This window comes from Mobula hypostoma, chromosome 5 (assembly GCF_963921235.1).
Source record: "Mobula hypostoma chromosome 5, sMobHyp1.1, whole genome shotgun sequence".
Classification (NCBI taxonomy): domain Eukaryota; kingdom Metazoa; phylum Chordata; class Chondrichthyes; order Myliobatiformes; family Myliobatidae; genus Mobula; species Mobula hypostoma.
This window is the reverse complement of record NC_086101.1, coordinates 87,853,073-87,876,297: the sequence shown is the minus strand read 5'-3', so window position 1 is coordinate 87,876,297 and position 23,225 is coordinate 87,853,073. Positions and strand designations below refer to the sequence as shown.

The 23,225-nt window shown below is 38.1% G+C and overlaps 1 protein-coding gene across 3 annotated transcripts in view; it reads right to left on the bottom strand.

The window, feature by feature from the left end:
- LOC134346855 (low-density lipoprotein receptor-related protein 1-like) overlaps positions 1-23,225 on the bottom strand; it is a 2,119,020-nt gene that overhangs the window by 182,283 nt on the left and 1,913,512 nt on the right. For all 3 annotated transcript variants that reach the window (XM_063048628.1, XM_063048629.1, XM_063048630.1), the window contains 6 exons: positions 20,551-20,699; positions 17,373-17,466; positions 16,139-16,255; positions 15,908-16,027; positions 10,791-10,910; positions 7,360-7,485 (listed from right to left, as the gene is read on the bottom strand). In XM_063048628.1, the coding sequence (XP_062904698.1) occupies positions 7,360-7,485; positions 10,791-10,910; positions 15,908-16,027; positions 16,139-16,255; positions 17,373-17,466; positions 20,551-20,699 (726 nt within the window). The remainder of the gene's footprint in view (positions 1-7,359; positions 7,486-10,790; positions 10,911-15,907; positions 16,028-16,138; positions 16,256-17,372; positions 17,467-20,550; positions 20,700-23,225) is intronic.

Genomic DNA, 23,225 nt, shown 5'->3' with positions numbered 1-23,225 from the left:
TCATCAGCTAAGGCACTGATTATAAGAGTTGGGATATTATATTTAAGTTGTATAAATCATTGGTGAGGTCATATTTGGAGTACTTTGTATAGCTTCGTTCAGACGTTTATGTGATTAAGGTGGAAACGTTTAAAGTGACTTCTGAGGATGTTGCCAGATTAGAAGGCCTGAGATATAAGGAGAGGCTGGCCAGACTAGGTTTTTATTCATTGGAATGTAGGAGAATGAGGGGTGACTCAGAAGAATACCTAGAAATGTTTAAAATTGAGTGATATAGCTGAGTTGGATGGCTACAGTCTTTTCCCCTGGGTAGGGGACCCCAAAACAAGGGAGCATAGATTTAGAGTAACAGGAGAAACATTTGAAAAGGATCTGAGGGGTGACTATTTCACACAGAATGTGGTGAGTATATGGAATGACTTGATGGAGGAAATAGCTGCGTCAGATACATTAGTCTCATTTAAGAGGCAGGGTTTAGAAGGATATGGGCCAAATTGGGACTAGCTTGGTAGACTAGGTGAGCTGAAGGGCCTGTATCTGTGCCAAGTGGACTATTTATTGGGTGGTTGTAATTTACTGAAATGTTACACATACTTGCTATCTTGTATGTGCTATGTGTGCTTAGTGCTGTGACTGTTGGCATTGTGTTTGCATCTTGGCCCTGGAAAACGTTATCTCGTTTGGCTGTATTCATTGATATTCATGTATGGTTGACTGACAATTTAAGTTGAATAGAATAGAATTGAATTGAATGCGTGACTTCAGTGACCCAGGTCTATTCTGACACCTGTCATCGTAGAGTTTTTGTGTTCCCCCCATGACTGTGTGCGTTTTGTATGGTTTACTCTATTTCCTCCCATTTCGTAAACAGATACACTAATTTTCATTGGCATTTCCCTGCATGTAGTGAATGGTAGATTCTGAAGAGAGCTGAGGGTATTGTTAGTAGAATGAAATGATTTCACGTAAATGGGTGCTTGATGTTCAGTGTTAATCGGTGGGCTGATGATAGAACTATGATATATTTTAGAGCAGAATTAAGAATTACCTATAACATTGTTTTCCATTCTTCTATATGATAAAGTATTTAACAGAGTCTCTTGTCGCTCTCAGATTAATCTGATCAATCTCATTCTCCCACTTATTTCCCTTTAAACTATTCTCTCACAAATTCTCATTGACAACCACTAATTCTTCCATCAACTATCTATATATGGAGTTGTATACAATAGCCAATTAGCCGAACCATTAGTGTATCTTTGGAATGGTGAAGAAAGCCATAATGTTATAGGGGGTGTATACAGATTCACAGAAAGAACTCTGGATGATGAAGTTAAAACTGGGTCACTGGAGCTGTGAGACAGTTACATTACCTGGAGTACCACTGTGGCACCCAACTTATTTCATAGTTCAGAATACATTGGGAGATATCTGCTTAAAAGGTATTGTAGAAACTGCTGACATGGACTAATTTAAACAAAAGGTTAAATTACGCACTATGCATTCAAGCATGCACTTCCAAACCTGGAAGCTTGAACCTAGTGACAGATTTGGATTATCAAAGTAATTTACTCCATTTCTGAACCTCGTGTAACTTGCTGGTGGACCTTCACTCTGCTAAAATTCCATGGTATTTACGTTGATAGTTTTCTCCCCAGTGATGTAAAACATGGGATCTGAGAACTCAGTGGACACTGTGGGACAGAAGTTGCGTAGCAACCTTTAATATTTGGGCTGTTTAAAAATTAAGTCTAAAAATTACAACAGAAAAAAGACATTGAACTTGTTTTCCAATTACGTAATTAACTTTTAATGTTTTAAATGCAATAGGATTTACCAAATTGATTAAAATTTTCTTACAGCTTTGACAGTCTACATATTTTCTGGAGACCATGGTCTGAAGTCCAGAACATTGTGTCAAAAAGATAGGCCTCTGCATCCAGACAGGTAAATGTGGAGAAAATATGGATCCGACTTTTGACTCTATATTTCTATCAGTCTCCAGACTGAATAACATTTACAGCATATCTTGCTGATGTGCAAATGATGTGTGGAATAAAGGCAACAGGGCAACTGAAACAATAGTGAGTGATTAGCCAACTATAATCCTTTCAAGGTTCAAGGTACATTATTATCAAAGTATGTATGCAGAATACATCTCCGAGATTTGCTTTCTCCAGAAAACCATGGAGCCAAAGCAGAACAACCCCTCATGCACAAAAAATTAAATCACACAAACTGCAACAAGAACATCAGTCTCTCCCCATGCGCAAAAAAAAAACAAATCATGCTTACGGCAACAAGAACAGCAATATGACATGAGAAAGTAACAAAGGTCTGAAAAAGAATTTGGGCCAAAACTGATCAAAAAGAATAAGTGACAATGGAGACACAAGGTGAAGATTAAGAGAAAAAGCAAGCCAAATAGAACGGGAAATGAGCAAAATAAAAGATTGCAATATAAAATTTATGTCATTGTGGAATAAGATACACAAATACACAGAACTGAGGAAGTCAATTAATGTTGCACCGGTAATTAATACAACTGCTAAATAGACACTCCAATTATTAAATATGAGCAAGTGTAATCAAGAGTAAATCTATATATGCTAGTAGCATTTAAAAGAAATAGAGATATTGAGTGGAACTTACTGTCAACATGAGGCAAATGGCAGAGTAGAAGGGAGGTCATTACAGATATTCAAAATTTAGGGTTAAATTTGTGCATTAACATTAGCATTCACTGCAAGCTCACAGTTGCTTTTCAAGGAAGATACAGCTCAGTATTAACCAGACGTTAATGTCATTTGTAATATTTTGATCATGTGTATAATAAAATGCAAAGGAAATAAAATAGATATGAATGCTGAAACCAATAGGCTAGGCTCAAGAGGGAACACTTAACTGAAAATCAAATCAGATAGAAACTATGGTAATGATTGCAGGCTTCCCAAATACAAAAGGAGAACATTAAAAGATCAGCTTTATTATTTGAAGATTAAGACAGTAAAGATAGGTTTTCAAGTATAAAGGCTGACACCAGCTCTGGAAAAGTGCCAGGAGCCTTTCACTATCAAGAGATATGATGAAACATGCACTTCAGCCATAGAAAAGAAAAATAGATTTGAAACCTATGGCAATGTTGCTTCTTCAATCAAAAAACGAAACTCCCAAGGGAAAGAAACAAAATATTATACACAATTTGAGATACACGTATTTTGTTTGAAATCAAAAACTGATTTATTATCCTTCTGCAATTAGGATAACAGCTATTAGATCTGTTTACCTATTTCCATTAACATTATTAAAAACTAAGAAATAGATTCATAATTCTCACTAAAATAAGTAACAGTGGATACTTTTTCTGCATATAATGTAAAACATGTAACATTACTCTATGAGCCAAATTTTTATTGTTAACTGTTTCAAAATGAGTACATTCCCAAAATGTACTTTGAAGATGAATCAATAAAAGAAAAAAAGTGTCTCTCAGCTGTTATCAAACTGTCAAATGACTATTATGGAAAACTACACAGAAAATTGAATGGTTTGACTGCTTCAAGAAAACAGATTAATCCTTTTTTTTTCCAATTAAAAGCCACAAAGCTGTGTCACAAACTTTGCAATAAGCATGGCCCTATTAATAACTGATAAACCAAACAAGAGGATATAAATAGTGCACAAAAATGTTATTTTGTTTCTGAGTTTCCTCATATTACTTTCCTGATTTTAAATCCCAAGAAATTTTGCCTGTAGAGCCACACTGAAATGACAAAGTTTTAAAAAAACTGCAGATTAACTTTCTTTGAATAACTTTCCTGTAGCGACTTCTTTACAAATCAATGCTCATCCACAATTTGTTCCACACGACTACCACTTAAAAAAACTTCTTCCATATTAGCCTCATCGCAATTCTTTCAACTTTTATAGATGTTCAAATGCAATTGAAAAGATGAAAAAGAAGAGGCTACATACTAGTTAATCCGACAAAGTTCTTGGGAAATACCAAAATCTATTATTAAATGCACAATCAACGATAATATAATTAGACTAAATCAATAAGGTTTTATGAAAGGTAATTTGTATATGAAAAATCATACAGATTTTTGAGGGTATAACTTTCAAGTTATGTGAAAGGCATGAAGCACTGAACTAGGGTTGTAATACAAAATAAAGTTTCAAAAGTTTGGAGTGGGGGAAATATATCAGTATTTGTAGGGGACTGCAGGAATAAACAGTTTACTTCAGCTTGGCAGCTGTGGCCAGAAGGATGCCATAAGGATCAGTATTGGGCTCTGTTTTTTTAATATACTACATACTTAATTATATGCAGATTTACATACTACATCCATTATTTAGTCATGCTCATTTGCTGGATGATACAAAATCAGTTAGCTAAGGAAGCCGAGAGGGAAATGCCGTGGGTAAGCAAGTAAAGCATGAAGGTGGCATAAATCTAAAATCGTGGAAAAATAAAATGTGCTCACTTCAGGAGAAGGACTATTAAAACAGGATAAATTTAAGACAGTAAGATCATGAGACATGGGAAAAGAATTAGGCCATGCAACCCAACTAGTCTTCTCCACCATTCCATCGTGGCTGATTTATTAACCCTCTCAAACCCATTCTCCTGCCTTCTCCCTGTAAGAGTCACAGAAAAGTACAGCACAGAAGCAGGCCCTTCGGTCTGTCCAGTCCATGCCGAACGATTTAAGTCCTCCATTTCAGACCACAGCCATCAATACTCCTATCATCTACCTATTTATCCAAGCTTCTCTTAAACATTAAAATCAAGCTCACATGCACCACTTGCACTGGCACCCGACTCCACACTCTCACCACCCTCTGTGTGAAGAAGTTCCCCTCTCATGTTTCCCTTAAACTTATCATCTTTCACCCTTAACCCATGACATCTGGTTGTAGTCCCACTCAACTCAGTAGAAAAAGCCTGCTGGAATTTACCCTGTAGATATCCCTCATAATTTTGTATACCTCTATCAATTTTCCCCTCAATATTCTACATCACAAGGAATATAGTCCTAATCTATTCAATCTTTCCTTAGAACTCAAGTTCTCCAGGCCTGGCAAAAACCTTGTAAAATTTCTCTATACTCTTTTCACGTTAATTACATCTTTCCTGTAGATGTGATCCCAGTTTCCTTTGTTCTACCGCACTCCTTAGTGCTCTACCATTCACTGTGTAAGACTTATCCTGGTCGTTCCTACCGAAGTCCCGCAGGATAATGTAATTGGGAAAAATGTACATAATTTACAACCACCAACATTGAATTGAGGTTTCACTTTATGAGGCTAGTCTGAAGTGATGACATTAGTATGTAAATACTTTAATGCATTTTTGTGTTTACGTTCTGGAGTTCAATAAAATGTGTCATGGGTTTCATTAAAACATAAAAATTCTCACCTTGCTTTATTTGTGAAAACTATATTGGTGACCCTGATGCTCTAGGATATTTCCAGAGTTATTGAACATGTTGGCCAATACAGTCACTTTAAAACTGCCGGAGATCTGGAGCAAAATGCCGTCACTTGGTTTGTACAAACTGAGACATAGTTCGCTCTGTGAGAAATCACTGCTGGCAACACCAAATTCTATTACATGGTAGCGTCGCATAACAATTCCACAGCTGCGAGTGTGGTGAGTCTGCTCGAACACCCACCTAAACATGATAAATATCAATTGCTGCAAACTCACCTTTTACTGACTTTTGGACTATTGGAGTCTGAGCGTGCCAAACAGTTGCTCTCCTTAAATAGTCTCGGTGATGCTAGGCCTCCGGAGCTATTGGACCACATGCTCTCTGTCCTGGGAAATCACCATCCTTTGACATCCTTTCTAATTAAGAACCCATCAACTTCCACGTTAAATATATCCAATGACTTGGCCTCCACATCTATCTGTAGCAATGAATTCCACAGATTCACCACCCTCTAGCTGAAGAAATTTCTCCTCATCTCTGTTCTAAAGGGACATCCTTCTATTGAAGTTGTGTCCTCTGGTCTTAGAAAATATTTAAAACAGAATATATTTTTAAATAGTGAGAAACTAGTAAATGCAATAACAAAGTGATGAATAGAGGAATTTGTATATACTCATACAGAAAAACTAAATCATTTTGATAGTCAATGCAGTATTTTTAATTTTACTATTATCGCTTTGATTTTGAATGGATTTTATATGTTTACCAGAAATATTTAGAAAAAAAACTAAAAGAAAAGAGTTGAATGGCCTCCTTTGTTAATGCAAAGAAACCTACTATGATGAATGATTACCCCTTTGTCAGAACAGATTGCTTGAAGTTTGGCTTCAGGTGCCCCTCTTCAAATATGGCCACCGTTCACAGTCTGCTCTGCTTTGATGAATGACCATAGAAGTGAGGCCTCAAGTTTAATTTGAGCTGGAGAGTCACAAAAATTGAATGCAGGCATAGGAGTATGCGGAGAGGAATGCAAAGCACAAGATAGGTTAGCATGATTTCTCCCAATGTTAAACTTATTTGTGAGGTTACAGCCCCTGAGAAACAGATCAGAACGGTGATGCAAAAATAATCCACATCTGTTAATTGTAATTCAGACAGCATGTCCACTTTGAAAAAGAATAATCACTTATACATGCATATCAACACCAACGTCCTTAGAAGTATTTCATGATCCATTTAACAGCATTCATATGAGTGTGTGGATGGGAGGGTGCTAGGGAATCAATGAACAGTTGTTGATGACACACAGCAAATCTAGAAGGAGCTATTAGTTGGAATGTTGAGCTCCAAAGTGCAGTGCTGGCACTGAGGTACTGTGATGCCGTCACTTTCCTCGTTTGCATACCTCTGACTGATATTAACAGCAGAAAGGCTAATCCACTCACCAAATTGTATCCCATGTGGTTCATGATAGAAGTGATTGAATATACTGGATGCTGTTTTCATTCCTGAATGGTTTCTAAGCCACCCAAACAACATGCATTTCCAATTCCAGTCTCACATACATAACGTAAATGGCATCTTAGAGTCATTACAAATTTCTGTTCTTCAAGTGATGTATTCCCTTTAAGAGACGAATTCAAGGATATGGGTATAAAAAAGCATTTTTGGCTAGACTGTGGACAACACCCTCTTTTCTGTCAGTATTTTCTGAAGCCCCAATGAGTGTTCATTCAGAACACTGGTGACAGGAAGACAGACAGGAAGTGAAAATATTCAAAACTATAATGGCAAAATTCATCCCAATTTTCAGCTTTAAAAACCCACTCATAAAAGCATATTTTAAAATCACTGGATTACAAAGAATTCATATTGATCATTTTTTCCCCTCTTAACTTTATATTCCAGAAACAAAACCTACCACATTCTTCTCTTGGCTCATCAGATCCATCTCCACAATCATCTTCTCCGTCACATTTCCATCGTGCAGGAACACATCTGCTTGTGCCTTTACAGTGAAAATCTTCTGTGCCACATGCAATCTGAGCTGAAGTCAATCAAAAGCAGCTTTTGTTATTGTCCTCAACTCACAAAGGCTTATCATTACTGGAGCAAAATTTTCTTATTGCCAATATAATGGTATCCATTTGGTCTTTGTATTCTGTCACATTAGATAAGAATAAAGGTGTTATCAGCCTTAGGATTCTGCTATGAGAATTGCTGCGTGTGTATGCAGATGGCATCTCACAGTTCCTAGGATTATTCCTATCAGCATGGTTTATATCTATGCTAAGGACCAAGGTATTAAATAACTTTGGAATTCTGTCTAACTGATCTTGTCGCATGACTGAATTTTTGTATAATACAAGAGCTGCGGTGATCTTTGTCAATTAGCAAGCTGACTGGTAAGGGTATTAAAGTTTACAAGAGAAGGCCGAAGAATGAGGTTGAGAAGGAAAAGAAATCAGCCATGATTGAACAGTGGAGCAGATTCAGTGGGCCAAATGGCCAAATTCTGCTTCTGTGTCTTATGGTCTTTGTTGATGGTCATTCTAGAAAGCTGAGGAACACAGAACTTTCTAATTAATGGGATCTACCAATGAATGCACACTGAGGCAATAATTGAGCACTGCTGAAAATCACGAGCTGAGTGAAAATTGGACTTCAATCTGTTCAAAGTGTAAGTTTCAATGAGATCATCGTTCAATCATCGTTCTTCTAAACTGCAGGGCCCAAAAATTAGTTTCTGCAGTACCTCGTTAGTTGCAGGCTAATAGCTGGGAAAAAATTGCTTATTTCGAATAATTTGTTTCTGCACAAATTTCAACCCATCCCAGTATATTACCCTTAATTCAATAAGCTTTCCTTTTGTTGCCCAACTCGAGTGGGACGAAAAAAAGTCTCTGGAAATCTACATTTAGCCCACCCAGTATCTATTCTGCTAGTCACATCCTCAAGGAACTACAGCAGATTAATCATATTTCCATTCATTAATCCGAGCTGTTTCTGGTCTCCCTCCACACTCCCTTCCCACCCCTTCTCACAGAGGCTGCTCAACCCAGTGAATTCCTCAAGCAGTTTGATACTTTTTCCTTTTCCTTTAGTTAGATTGGAGCATTAAAATTTTGTTACCCATACTTGCAGGAAAGCTGTTTCTGACAGTCGAATCTCCTGAAGATCAATTGACTGAAATGTTATTTCTTTCACTCTCCACAGATGCTATCTGATCTTTTGAGTACTTCAACATGTTCTCTTTTATTAAAACAGGATTCTCTGTCTACCCTTGCACTAGCTGTGTCTGTGAAATGCCTGATTGTCAAAAAAACTTTGCATCACTAAACTGATCATATCAGAATAAGAATCAGGTTTATCGTCACTGAAATATGCCGTGAAATGTGTTGTTTTGCAACAACAGCAGAGTGCAAAGACAAAAATAAATAAATAGTACCAAAAAAAAAGGGAATAACCAAATTGCGTTCTTGGGTTTGTGGACAATTCAGAAATTTGACGGGAAAGGAGAAGAAGCTGTTTCTAAATTATCAGAATCAATAACGTATCAATGGTACAATCACTTTTATTATGTAGCTTTGTATTTTGATTATGAAACAATAGGTGCTCTATGAAAGCTGTCAGTTATTTAAGAAAGGTATCCTGTAACTGCATCAATATGTTGTAGAAAGTCCTAATAAAGTTTTCTGTGAAGAAACCTCTGAAAAATACACACTTTGCCTGGCCTCATCATACTGTATTTGAAAATATGTGTACAATCTGAAACAGACATTTATAGTGGTTAAACTATTGAGCAAAAGTACTTTCAAAGCTTCCATAGCAGTAGACAGCCATTAGGTTTATAAATGCAGATATAAAATACATAGCACATATTTCTCAATAACTAACACAATAACTGCAGCAGTATTTGCTTTATCATTTTACTATATTTACAGCAATAAAAAATACTAAAATTGTTATGACCAGAAACTATAGAAGCCTTTTACTAAAGATTAATGACAATTGTACAAGAAAAAATATTGCAGAGGATTATTTTTAGTGTGTATTCAAAATTGCGAAAGAACCTGCATTGACACCGGTTATATCTTTAAACTTTTCATTTGTGGATGGTGTTATCTACTCTGTTTCACCAGTCCTATGCTCCCCTCCCTGCGAGGGTGTGTTGGGCAAATGATCACGTCCCATTTTCCATCTGAGAGCAGAATGATTGCAAAAGGCATTTTACTGCTCAGTTCAGGGAGAGGGCAGCAATACAAAGGACAAAATGTTGTACATCTTAGGGAAGAGATAAATAGCCTTAGTCATTTTACATAATGATCCAGGGACTTGACTGAAAACATAGTACATTTGTCCAGTAAAAGAAAAGACAAGTCCAGGCACCACCCTCTAAAAGCATTGGGTAAATTTTTAATGTTGTTGTTGCTGTATATCTGCCTCACGAGTGTTAATACTGTTAAGTTCACCTTCAACCAGCTTCAAATTATCTAATTGCTCACTTCCAAACTACTCTCAGGAAATGATTATACCTACACCAGACTATCTCCTTTCAGATGCCTCACATCTATTCAAGATTGCTTATACTCATTTGTCAGTACACAAGTGTAAAGGAGAACAAATGTTTGTTACTCCAGGCCTAATGCAGCACAAAAAATACAACAAACGTAAAGAACACAATGAATATAAATAAGTAAGATTAGCTATATGCACAGACTGATTTTATGTACATACATAAAGTGACTCTACGTACAGGAATATCTGTACATAAGGTGCCTCTGACAGGAAATGATGAAGCAATGCTATACGTATTGAAACTTCTCTCAAATTTAACAATTGAACTTGCATCTACCAATTCCACTGGCAGCTCAATCTACACTTCTACTATCCTTTGAGTGAAGACCCCTCTTAAAAATTTTACCTTTCAACTTAAACCTATGATCTTTATTTCTGGTCTCACCCAACTTTTGGGGAAGAAACCTACAAGCATTCATTCTATCTGTACTCCCCATAATTATGAAAAAAATGTCAATAACTAAGGCTGAAATACTGTAATTTCCACTACTCATAACTTTTAAGGGAATTCAATTGTTTTATGGAACCTAATTTCCTACAAGTTTTACAACAAAAGTCTATCTTTCTTCATTGCAGTTTCAAAATAACATTTGTAGAAGATGTTCTTTCTGTTATAAATATAATTCTCTGTATTTACATTATCTTCCAATCTATTACAAATTAACTGGGGTTCTCACTCATTATCAAACAAAAATTCAGCAATATCACCTTCGTCAGAAAATATACTGAAGTTTTTCATTTGCATTTATTTGAATGAATTCATAAATAGCTTACTGCAATTGGATTCATCAGAGCCATCTGCACAGTCATGATCCTTGTCACAGACCCATTCTTCAGGAATGCATCTCTTGGTAACAGCACACTGGTATTGATTTGGAGAACATGTAACTTCAGCTAGGGGAAAAGTTAGAAACCTTTTGTCAAAACATTATGAAAAAAATAAAATAAATCTGTTGGATTTCATCCCGAACACAGATATTCAAACTCGAACACTATTCTGGACATATCTAGATTTATTAAAGTCCTCATTCTGGTTGAAAAAATATTAAATTTGAAATAAAACAATCCACCATTTAGAAAATTTATGAATAGTCCAAGGTCGGTGGTCAACTTGCAATTCTGAATAACTAGTTCAGAGTGAGCTCAATGATAAGTAATATACAGGTCAATAGCCTTCTTTGGATCATGCATTATGAAACAATTCTTAATCAACTTCAAATATAAACAATTTCTTCAGCACTTTCCATGTTATGCTCATAACTGAAAAATTGGCTGTTTGTAGTTTGTCGGTCTTTGTGTGCAGTTTTTCATTGATTCTATTCTATGCCTTTATTCTGCTGTGAATGCTCACAAGAAAATGGAATCTCAGGACAGTATATAGTGACAGATACGTACTTTGAAAATAAATTTACTTTGAAGTTGCTAAGTGTGAAGAATATTTAGAAAAGAGGGTTAAAATGCTGGCATAAGACTTGAATAGAGAGCTTTAAAGGATTGACATGGATCATAATAATTCATTTACTAAACTGAGAAACCTTATTCTTCAGATTTACCAAAACAGGCATTGCTTAGTGTTTTGCAACACAAATAAACGTCCTGAATTCAAATATTAAAAATTATTACTCATTGAAAAACAGTGAATACATTCAAATGAAAATAATTCTGCATTTTATATCAGCAAATATTTTACAGTATATTAATTTCTACTATGCAGTTACAATTGTATTATCCATCAATCCCCAACCTTAGAACTTAGAAAAACTGTAAAATTTATCAACTATTATATAAAAGTCAATTAAACCCCAACATAATAGGACTGATTAAAATCTAGACCATAAGACTATAAGTTATAGGAGCAGAATTAGGCCATTTGGCCCAGCGAGCCTGCTCCACTATTTCATCATGGTTGATCCATTTTCCCTCTCAACCCCAATCTCTTGCCTTCTTCCTGTATCCTTTCATACTGTGACTAATCAATAATCTACCAATCTCTGCATTAAATATACCAAATGACTTTGCCTCCACAGCTGTCTGTGGCAACAAATGCCATAGATTCACCACTTTCTGGCTAAAAAAAATCCTCCTCATTCTAAAAATTCTACCTGACGCTGCTTTCCATCTGCCACTTCTTTGCCTATTCTCCTAAATTCCATCTGAGCCTCTTTACTTCCTCAAAAGAACCTGCCCCTCCACCTATATTCATATTGTCCACAAACTTGGCCACAAAGCCATCAAATCTGTCATCCAAATGTCGCAAAAACAAAGTAGCTGGTTGTGGACTACAGGAGGAATGGAGACAGGCTAACCCTTATTGACATCAATGGATCTGGGGTTGAGAGGGTGAACAGCTTTAAGTTCCTTGGCATCCACATCACCAAGGACCGCACGTGATCTGTACACACCAGCTGCGTGGTGAAAAATGCACAACAGTGCCACTTTCACCTCAGACGGTTGATGAAGTTTGGTATGGGCCCCAAAATCCTAAGAACTTTCTACAGGGGCACAATTGAGAGCATTCTGACTGGCTACATTACTGCCTGGTATGGGAACTGTACCTCTCTCAATTGCCGGACTCTGTAGAGAGTGGTGCGGATAGCCCAGCGCATCTGTAGTTGTGAACTTCCCATGATTCAGGATATTTACAAGGACAGGTGTGTAAAAAGGGCCTGTAGGATCATTGGGGCCCAAGTCACCCCAACCACAATCTATTCCAGCTGCTACCATCCGGGAAGCGATACCGCAGCATAAAAGCCAGGACCAACAGGGTCCAGGACAGCTTCTTCCACCAGGCCATCAGACTGATGAGCTCGCACTGATTTGAGTGTACTCTAAATTACACTGACTGTTCTATTTATTATAAATTATTATAAATAACTATGATTGAACATTGCATAGTTAGATGGAGACGTAATGTAAAGATTTTTACTCCTCATGTATGTGAAGGATGTAAGAAATAAAGTCAATTCAATTCAATTCAAATCATTGACAGATAATGTAAAAAGTATTCACCTCTGTCACTGATGAAAATGTAAGGGGATAGCACTGTGCTTTTCATACAATTTAATTTTCCAGAAGTTTGTCAGATTCATATAAAGGAATTCCCTTCCCTTCTATGGTCAAGAGCCATGGAAGAGGGACTTTCATTGCTGTCCTTTGGTTAAACATTCATTCAGCTAGTTCTCTTTTCCATAGGACCATAAGAGATAGGAGCAGAATTAGGCAGTTCAGCCTGTCGAGTATGCTCCGTCATTCCATCATGGCTGATTTAGATACTCATTGTTAATTACATTATAGGTAGATAGTATACAGTAGCTGAACAAAATGATATCCTTTCAATCATTAGACACACCTTCAAAGAAAGATCAATACTGAATAAGTAAACTCTGAGATATTCTGCAGCTGCAGTTAGAGAAGAGCACTGGGAATCATTAAAATTTATTGCAGGGACCATTGGAATCGTAACTAAAATTGCTGGAAAAGTTCAGCAGCAGGCCACAGCAATGGGAAGAATATCATGCCGGAGACCCTTTGTCAGAAGTGAAAGGGAGACAAAAGAAACTGATAAAGCAGAAGGGAAAGTGGGGAAGGGGAATGTCTCAGATAACGTGAAACATTGTTGACCATGGGGTTAAGTTTTAAACAAAGTTATCTGGTCCGTGAGTGAATGGGAGCAGTTATAATACGAGAACATAAACTAAAGAACATAGAAAGATACAGAAGATGTGAATTGCAGTGTATGAGGATATACATGGCAGCTTGTCTGTCTTATCCACTTCCTCTCCCTCTACTCTCACACTCTCTCCTTCATGGAAACATAGAAAATGTACAGCACAATACATGCCCTTCGGCCCACAAAGCTGTGCCAAACATGTCCCTACCTTAGAATTACCTAGGCTTTACCCATAGCCCTCTATTTTTCTAAGCCTCATGTAGCCATCCAAGAGTCTCTTAAAAGACCCTACCGTTTCCGCCTCCACCACCGCCGCCGGCAGCCCATTCTACGCACTCACCACTTTCTGCGTAAAAAACTTACCCCTGATATTTCCTCTGTACCTACTTCCAAGCACCTTAAAACTATGAACCCTCATGCTAGCCATTTCAGCTCTGGGGAAAAGCCTCTGACTATCCACACAATCAATGCCTCTCATTATCTTGTACACATCTATCAAGTCACCTCTCATCCTCCGTCACTCCAAGGAGAAAAGGCCGAGTTCACTCAACCTATTCTCATAAGGCATGCTCCCCAATCCAGGCAAAATCTTTGTAAATCTCCTTTGTACCCTTTCTATGGTTTCCACAACAGAACAAGGATAGAATTCCTCTGGTTCTCACCTCTCATTCCAATATTCAACATGTCATTCTCTGCAACATCTGCTGCCTTTAAAGAGATTCCATCACCAGATGTGCCTTCCCTCTCCCTCGCTTTCAGCATTTTACAAGGATCATTCCATTTGAGAGACTCTGTTCTTTTTACCTTTTCCCTTCCCACCATCTCCAGTCCCAAGCAGAGTGTTCTGGTGAAACAGTAACTTACTTGAACTTCTTCCAGTCTACTGCATTTGGTGTTCAACAATGTGGCCTCTTTTAGATGGGAGCAGCTGAACACAAATTGGGTGATCGCTTTCCATATCGCCTGTGTTCAGACCACAGGTTAAGCCTGAGGCTCCTGATACCTGCATTGTAATTCCTCATCCCACTCCCAATCTGACCCATTAATTGGTAGCCTCCTGTACTGTCACAGTGAACCCCAGTGCATGTTTCAGCAGCTCAACATCCATTTGGGCATATTGCAAACTTCTGGACTCAATATCGATTCCTAAAACTAACAGATAACTTGATTTCTCAATCTGTATCAGTCATCAATCTGTGATAAGAGCTCTGTTTCTTTTTCCTTCTGAGAGAAGAGAACACATCCAGCTTGACCTGCTGTGGCCGTCTCCCTGCTCTGCATTTCACAACTCCGACATACCTTTCTGGGCTTTTTTTTTCTGTGTATACGCTCATTCTCTAACTAGTTCCATTACTCATTGCACTCTGTATGCAATGGGCATTCGGAGTTCCCAGTTACATGCCATTTCGATTCTACTTCACATTTTCACACAAATTTGTCCATCCTCGGCCTTCTCCACAAGGTGGAGAAAAAATACATTATATTCCGCGTTGGTAGCCAATAATCCAACGGCGTAAATATTGAATTTTCTAATTTCAGGTCACCCTCACCTCATTTTCCCTTCCCCTTTCTCCTGGTCTTGCTCCAATCTTCCTCTGGTCCTCCCATTTTTTTTTAACCCCTTTCCTATACCTCAAGCCACATCATCCATTGTCCTCCCCTCTGCCTCATGGCTACCCGCACATTTCAGCAAATGGTGCTGTACACCCTATATCTTATCTCATCCTGATTCTATCTGCCTTTCACCTCTTCCCGGCCTTTTATTTATCACCTTCCTTATCAGATTACAGCACAGGAGGCCTTTATGTTCCTGCTTATCACCACCCAGCAGTTCTCTCCTCACTCCAGGATAGAACTGCCTCTTTGTCTTTATCTGCTTTCAGCTATCATTCATCCACTTCTGTCTCCCAACCTTCAGCATTCTCCCACTTCTACCTTGCTCGACCTGTCCATTGTTCTTCATCCACTCCTCAGTTCTCCAATCACATCTGGCTCCTGTCTCACCACTGTCCCTCTTCTCTTTAGACCCCGGCTACCTACCCTCTTCACTCTCAGTCCTGATAAGAGTTTCACCTCAAAACATCAACATTTCCTTATCCCCACCCCCCCACACAGATGCTCCTCAGCCCTCAGAGTTGCTTCTGCAGATTGCTTGTTCCTTCACTAGTATTTTTTTATATAGAAGATACTTTATACTCAAGTCATTAATTTTAAAACTTACGGCAATCACTTTCATCCTCTCCATCCCCACAGTTATCTTGTCCATTGCATCTGAAGATGACAGGAATGCATCGCTTCCTCTGTGAGCACTTAAACTGGCTTGGAAGACAAACATGTGTCTCTAAAGAATTAAGAATAAATCTAATGTACTCGGTAATTGTAATCAATTTCATGCAAAGAACATACAAATATTTTGAATGTTTAGTTTAAACAATTCAGGTATAGTACTGACCACAGTTTGCTTCATCCGAATTGTCCCCACAGTCATTTTCGCCATCACAGATGAAAGCAGGTTTAGTGCATATTCCAGTACCACATTGAAATTGACCTGGCCTGCATTTAAATTCAGCTGGGAAGTTCAAAGGAGTATAACTTACAGAAAGAAGGATTTATGGTTAAACAGAGACACATACAGAATTAATACTCTGAAAACACAGCATATGCAGAAAAGAGTTGCAACTAATTTATTTCATCCACTTAATTAATACTAGTGTTGCGGATGGTTCATAAATGGAATACTATGTTGTCATTTATTTACTTGGGTGGTGATGGAGATGTATCTCCACCAAAGGAGGTGTAAGACACTCCTTCTTTCTGCTAGCCTGTAGGTCACCTTTCAGCTAGGTATAGTACCCACTTAATTTCACCCCCCAGATCAGGCTCACATGAAGCCATGGGAACAGGTGGTGGATGGTCATATGAAAAGCTGGTGCATATCACAAACCCTAGTTACGTAACCACTAATGCCAGGCAGTTGGTATCTGGAGAGTATTAATGATGGTTGGGGTCACCCATCTTGCAAAGGCACTGCCAGAAGAAGGCAATGACAAACCAGTTCCGGAGAAAAGTTTGCCCAGAACAATCATGGTCATTGACATGATCATTACATGACACATAATAAAGGTGACGATTTTGTGGCATTGCCAGGTGAGTGGCTGCGTCACATTTCCTGGGTTCACTACAGACCTTACATCTGCATACAGTTTGTATGTGCCCCCAGTGAATGCATGGGTTCCCTCCAGGTGTTTCAGTTTCCTCCCATGTCTCAAAGAATGTGAGTTGGTAGGATAATTGGCCATTGTAATCGTGGATAATTGGTAGGATAATTGGCCATTGTAATTGTTCATTTGGGTGGGAGAATATTGAAAGAATTGAGGCAATTGATGAGGATATGGGGAGAATAAAAAAATGGAATCTATGATTGTTATATATAGTTGGTCAATAATTGCAGAATAGCTAGGCCTGTTCTGCACACTATGTTTCTCAATGCTGCAGTCATTTTTATTAATAAACATGCCAAAGTATTGATTATTTTGTTATAATTGCATATAAGCAGCAATGAAATGCAGTATATTTCCAGGCAAATGCTCTTTTAGCAAATATACTTTTTGATATACTTTGAACAGTGGAAAAGATTAAGAGTGGAAGAAAGAAAATTGTCAACAAAATAATTAAAAAATACTCACGACAATCTTCAGGCTCATCTGATCCATCTCCACAGTCATCTTCTGTATCACATTTCCACCAGAATGGAATACATTTATCATTGTTACAGACAAACTGTTGAGAGAGTATCATGAAAATGTTGTATAATTAGAAAAGATAGATTACATATTTACAGCTTACATAGCAAAAATATAGAACGTAAGCCATTGTTAAAATATCCTTTGCTTATGAATATCTATTCTTATAGAATTTTCAAGCTCGTTAAAACATGCTATTGATCAGCATAAGGTTTTCTTGGCACAGTGCAGAGTATTTGAGGAGCATAAATTCAAAATGCTTATGTGTACTTTGCTTCTCTTATTCTTTTCTGTTGGGCCTATAGACAGTCAATCATGTAGCTCATGGCTTTGAGCATGATGGTTGCCTATAGGCAAGTCAACCACCTGGAGGATAATCCTTCTCTCTGAAGTTGGATAGCAAGTGTAGATTGGCTAATTAACAGTGGACAGCAAAGTCTGTTCTGTTCTTAGTTCAAGGTCACAAAAAGAACAAAGGATGGCAATCAGGAAAGAGAACATTGATGTATTTTTTTTCATCAGGAGTTTGTGATCAATTAAGATGCCATTATTATTTCTCCTGCATACATATTCCTCTTTACATCCATAAATAATCTTAGATGACTAAAGTAAGCGGTTAATCTTAATAGTTAATGAACTTTAGGGATAATTCCCTAGTCTGAATATTAAATCCCACGTTTGTTTCTGCTTCTCTTTCTTTCCCAGTTAGAATCTCAGCCCCCAGTTTAAGTGCTTTTCAAGTACTGGGCTTAGTACCTGATGCAGAAGCTGCAGGAAGCTTTTGCCTGTGATACCAGTTAAGCCTTGCATTGTATTCAATTCCATGCACTATTAAGCTACAGAAACTAGAATGTAGCTGCAGGCCTTGATTTAAAAAAAAACTGCAAGCAACAAGTCTCATACATCAAAGTTGCTGGCGAACGCAGCAGGCCAAGCAGCATCTGTAGGAAGAGATGCAGTCGATGTTTCAGGCCGAGACCCTTCGTCAGGACAGCGTTCGCCAGGGTAGCATTCACCAGCAACTTTGATGTATGTTGCTTGAATTTCCAGCACCTGCAGAATTCCTGTTGTTGGCGTTTAAAAGCAACAAGTCTGTTTATTTTCTTTGAATTTTATTTTATGTTTTAATTGTAAATAAAGTATTTTAAGTGGATTTATTTTCTATTTTTAAACTATTTAGAACTGTTCAAAGGATTGTATTCTCTGGAGTGCCAAAGGCTGAGGGGAGATCTAATAGGGGTTCACAAGATTATGAGAGATTATGAGAGTAGACAGGGAGCATCTTTTTCCCAGGGCAGACAGGTCTAATACCAGAAGGCATGCATTGAAGGTGAGTAGCATAAGTTCAAACGGGATGTAAGGCTTAAGGTTTTTACTCAGAGAGTGGTGGATGCCTAGAATGTACTGCCTGGTATGGTGATAGAGGCAAATATATTCCAGGCTTTTAAGAGACATTTAGATAGGCACATGAATATGATAAAATTGAAAGGGTATGGACATTATATAGGTAGGAGGGATTAGTTTTTGTTTCTTTTTATTTACTTTTTAGTTGGACCTCTAATAGAAGAGCCTCTTCCTGTGCTGGACTGTTCTATGTTTCATGTTCAACAGTTAAGCATTTGACAGCGGCAAGCTGCCAGAAGGCCAACAGGATTGTTGGTGGGGTGGGCCTTTTGTACATGTTAGCTCAGGTTTAGTTTGTATTCAGAGTTCACTGTGCATGAGTGCAGAATCAAGACTGTGAAGTTGATCAATCCCACAGTGGTACAGAAAAAAATGTGGCCATGTGAAAAACGTAAGGACTGAGTATAGACAGCAGATCAGATTGAGGATAATCTGACCCCATCATTATGCTATCATGCCCCAGAATATAATATACTTAGAACATTTTACTTTGATTTAAATTCCATCATATTTTGAGCTGATTCTGTGAGGTATTTACAATTTATACCCATAAAGAACAGCATTTCAATATTGGAAAGAGTCCTATTCAACAATATGGGCAGAAATCCCAGGTAGCCTAGAAATGAAATCCATCTTTCTAAAATATACATATAAATGGAAATAAAAAAGACACTTGAAACAAGAGAAAATCTGCAGATATTGGAAATCCAAGCAACACCCACAAAATGCTGGAGGAACTCAACAGGCCAGGCAGCATCTATGGAAAAGAGTGTAGTTGACATTTCAGGCCGAGACCCTTTACAGGACTGGAGAAAAGCATTTAGATTTATTAAATCAGATGGCCAATAATGGCTGATTGATTGTATTGCCATGTAGTCTCTGTGCACAGAACTTTTAAGGTGGCTAACAAAGTTGTTACAAAAGCAGAATATATAGTAAGTGAGACTAATGTATTTACAGTACTGTGCAAAAGTCATAGGTGCATGTATATATAAAGAGAGAGAGAGAAAGGAAGGTGGGAGGTGGTGGCCCACCACCTCGAGGGGGTCTTGATCATAAGCGGGCCGAAACTCCTGAAGACAAGTGGCAGATCAACTGATGATCCCACTGGTGAAAGGACAGGACAGTTAACATCTTAGTCCAAGTGTATTTTCAATTCTAGCTATGGTGCCTAAGGCTTTTGCACAGTACTGTATTTGTTAACGTGGAGTGGAGCATGAGTTTGTAAATCTGGTGGGAGCAACGAATTTTGGGAATGGAGAGGGTGGAGTGCCATGGGAGGGGTGTAGGATAGATGGTAGGGAAGAAATGCCAGGGACTGAGGGTGGCACAGGTGCAGACTCACCCAACTGTAAGACAGCAGGCAAGGGCATTTGATTCCAAACATTTGAGTTATTGATCATTACAGAATGTCTCTCTGGTGCTTCCCACTCTCTCCTCTCTCCCTTCCCCTCTTCCCAATCATAATTCCCCTCTCCCTGCTCCCTCCCCATTCTCAGCCCACAATATTGATGCATATCAGAATCAGGTTAATCACCACTCACATATGTCACGAAATTTGTTTTTTTTTGTGGCAGTAATAGAGTCCAATACATAAGATTACTACAGTGTTGTGTAAAAGTCTTAGGCACCCTAGCTATATATATGCCCAGGATTTTTGTACAGTACTGTATATGCCCTGTATTTATAGATGGAACCGATTAAATTCATTCAATACCTGGCTTGCAGTGCAATTGGAAAGGCAAGTCTTGCCATCAGCAGCCAGATAGAAATTTGTGGGACAGGCACATTTGTATCCTCCTCCTGGAGACAGCAGACAAAGGTTACTACAACCACCGTTGAATATTTTGCACGGGTGATCTGGAACTGAAACAAAAGATAACAGGCATGGTATAAGACAAAAGGAAGATTCTAATCTGCAGAACTATACATTTCAATGCATTGTTGAAGAAATGCAAAAGTAAAATGATCAGTTTGCAGAAAAGATTCTCAAGAACATTAACTGGACTAGATGGCTTCAGTTATAAAGAATGATTAGGTACATTGTACCTGTTTTCCCTCTGGGGTTGCAGTCACAGTCTTTTTCTCAGGATAGAAGACTCTAGAACTAGACGGCATGGGTTAAAGTTGAGAAGGGAAGAATTTAAAATGGGAACTCAGAGCCAAGTTTTTCACATGGAGGAAAGTGGGTATATGAAATGAAGTGCCAGACAAGGTGCAGTAGTAGAGGCAGGTAGGGATATGACATTAAAAAAATTTGGTCAGGTACATGGATAGGGAAGATATAAAGGGGTATAGGTTAAACTTGGGCAAATAGGCTAAGCATAGATAGGCATCTTGGTCAGCATCTACAAGATGGGCCAAAGGCTTGTTTCTGTCCTGTCTAACTCCACGAGTCAATCATTCTGATAAGTACTTCAAACTTCTATAAAACTCAGAGAGTTTAACCCTTATGCATGACTGGCTGGGGGTCTGTTACACTATGAGATTGGATAGGCTAGGATTGTTTTCTTTGGAGTAAAGGAGGCTGAGAGGTAACCTTACGTGTTTAATAGAATTGGTCCATGGCATAAAAAAAGGTTGGGAACCCCTGCATTATATGTATTTATACATCATGAGGGCCATGGATAATGCTGATTATCTAGGTCACTCCCTTCTTCCAAGGATAGGGAAGTCTACAACCAGAGGCCATAGGATTAAGGTGAGGGATGAAAAATTAAGGGGACTTGAAGTGCAAGTAGAAGTTTTGGATACCAAGGGTATATGAAATAAGCTGCCAGAAGAAGTTGTAGAGACAGGTAAAATTTGATTAAAAGACATTTGGCAGGTACATAGACAGGAGAGATTAAGGCAACTAGATGAACATGGATGACTTGGGCTGTAAAGACTGTTTTCATTCTGTTTAACACAGTGACTATGACTAACTCTCTGGCAGGCAGAAGTTAGCCAACAAAAGAAAATGGTGCACTTCCTCTGGAAGGACAAACTGGAGAAAGAATGAACAATTTCATGGGATGAAATATGTCAAGAAGGATGAGCAACATTGGAATCTTAGCAACTTCACGCTGTGTAATGAATGAATTTCTCATGATCTGTCAGGTCACAGTACTTTGAAACCAACAAACTGCCATCAGCAAACCTGCCAGAGGATCTCTACTTCAATCTTTATAAAACCCTACCCATATCCACAAAGGAAATAATCAATCCCCTTTGGAGAGTTCAATGGCAAATTTGGAAAGGACACAATCATCTTTCAGGATGTGACCATGTCAGAGGAATTTGGAAAAGCTGACTCCAAGTCAATTCTCCTCCTGATAAAATGTTTGGACCAGATTTTCAGCACCCTGATTTGCTAAATCAACATGCATTAGCACTTCAATCCAGATACTATCTTGGATTAAATTATATCATCATTTGTGCAAGACACTGCAATAGCGTCCACATCATGGCAGGTATAAACACTACTTGGGCTGATCACCGTTTTATCCACTGTTACCTCAAGCAATGAGAGCCCAAACAATTGCTGGAAACTACTACTCCATAAGAAACTGAAAACAAGCTCTCAAAGAACCTACAAAGATACCTCTCCTTAGATACCTTCAGATACATCCTAATATAGATTTTTACAGTAACAACCCTTAAGAAAATAAAACAATTGGAATGTGCTGATTCCCAAAGTGAACCAATTTGTTTCAAATCGAAGTCCAAAAACCTGCTTCTACATTCCTCACCAATAAGCTATCTTTATACTATGAACAAAACTAGCAAACTCTTCTCCAAAGCCGTAGAAAAAAAAAATTGCCCTAAAACCAGTCACTGAAAGATTCCATTAAATCTTGCTCCCCTGTCAGTAAACACTCAACACCACAGCACTGCTTTCTGTCCAGAAGATTATTTGCAGAAATGAACCCTGCTTGCTCCAGGACGGACTGAAATTTGTCCTGTGTGCATTTCGCCTTTTGAACACTTCTTCTCCTACTCCGTCTAAGAGTAAATGAAGTCTCATCCTAATACTCTTATTATTTTTATGTTTGCCTACAGATATACTCCTTTGAATTCTCTAATCTTATTCAGAATTTCATGGAATTTCTTACAAATACCAGATTTTAAAAAATATATATTGTATTTTAAGAATATAGTAAGTTCCTGTGAACAACCAGAAACAGTTCTTTGGTAAGGACATGATGGCTTAAAATCGGGAACTCATGATGTTTTCAAAGCTTGCAATTTTGTCTCTGCTTTGTATGTGAATATCACACATCTTTGAAATCCTGAAATAATAACAGTAAGTGAGTCACCCGTATAAAGGTTGCTGTTGTCAAGCGTGGGTGAATGCCAAGTATACACATCACGCTGTTTATTAAATGTGAACCATAAAGTCATTGTTCTAAA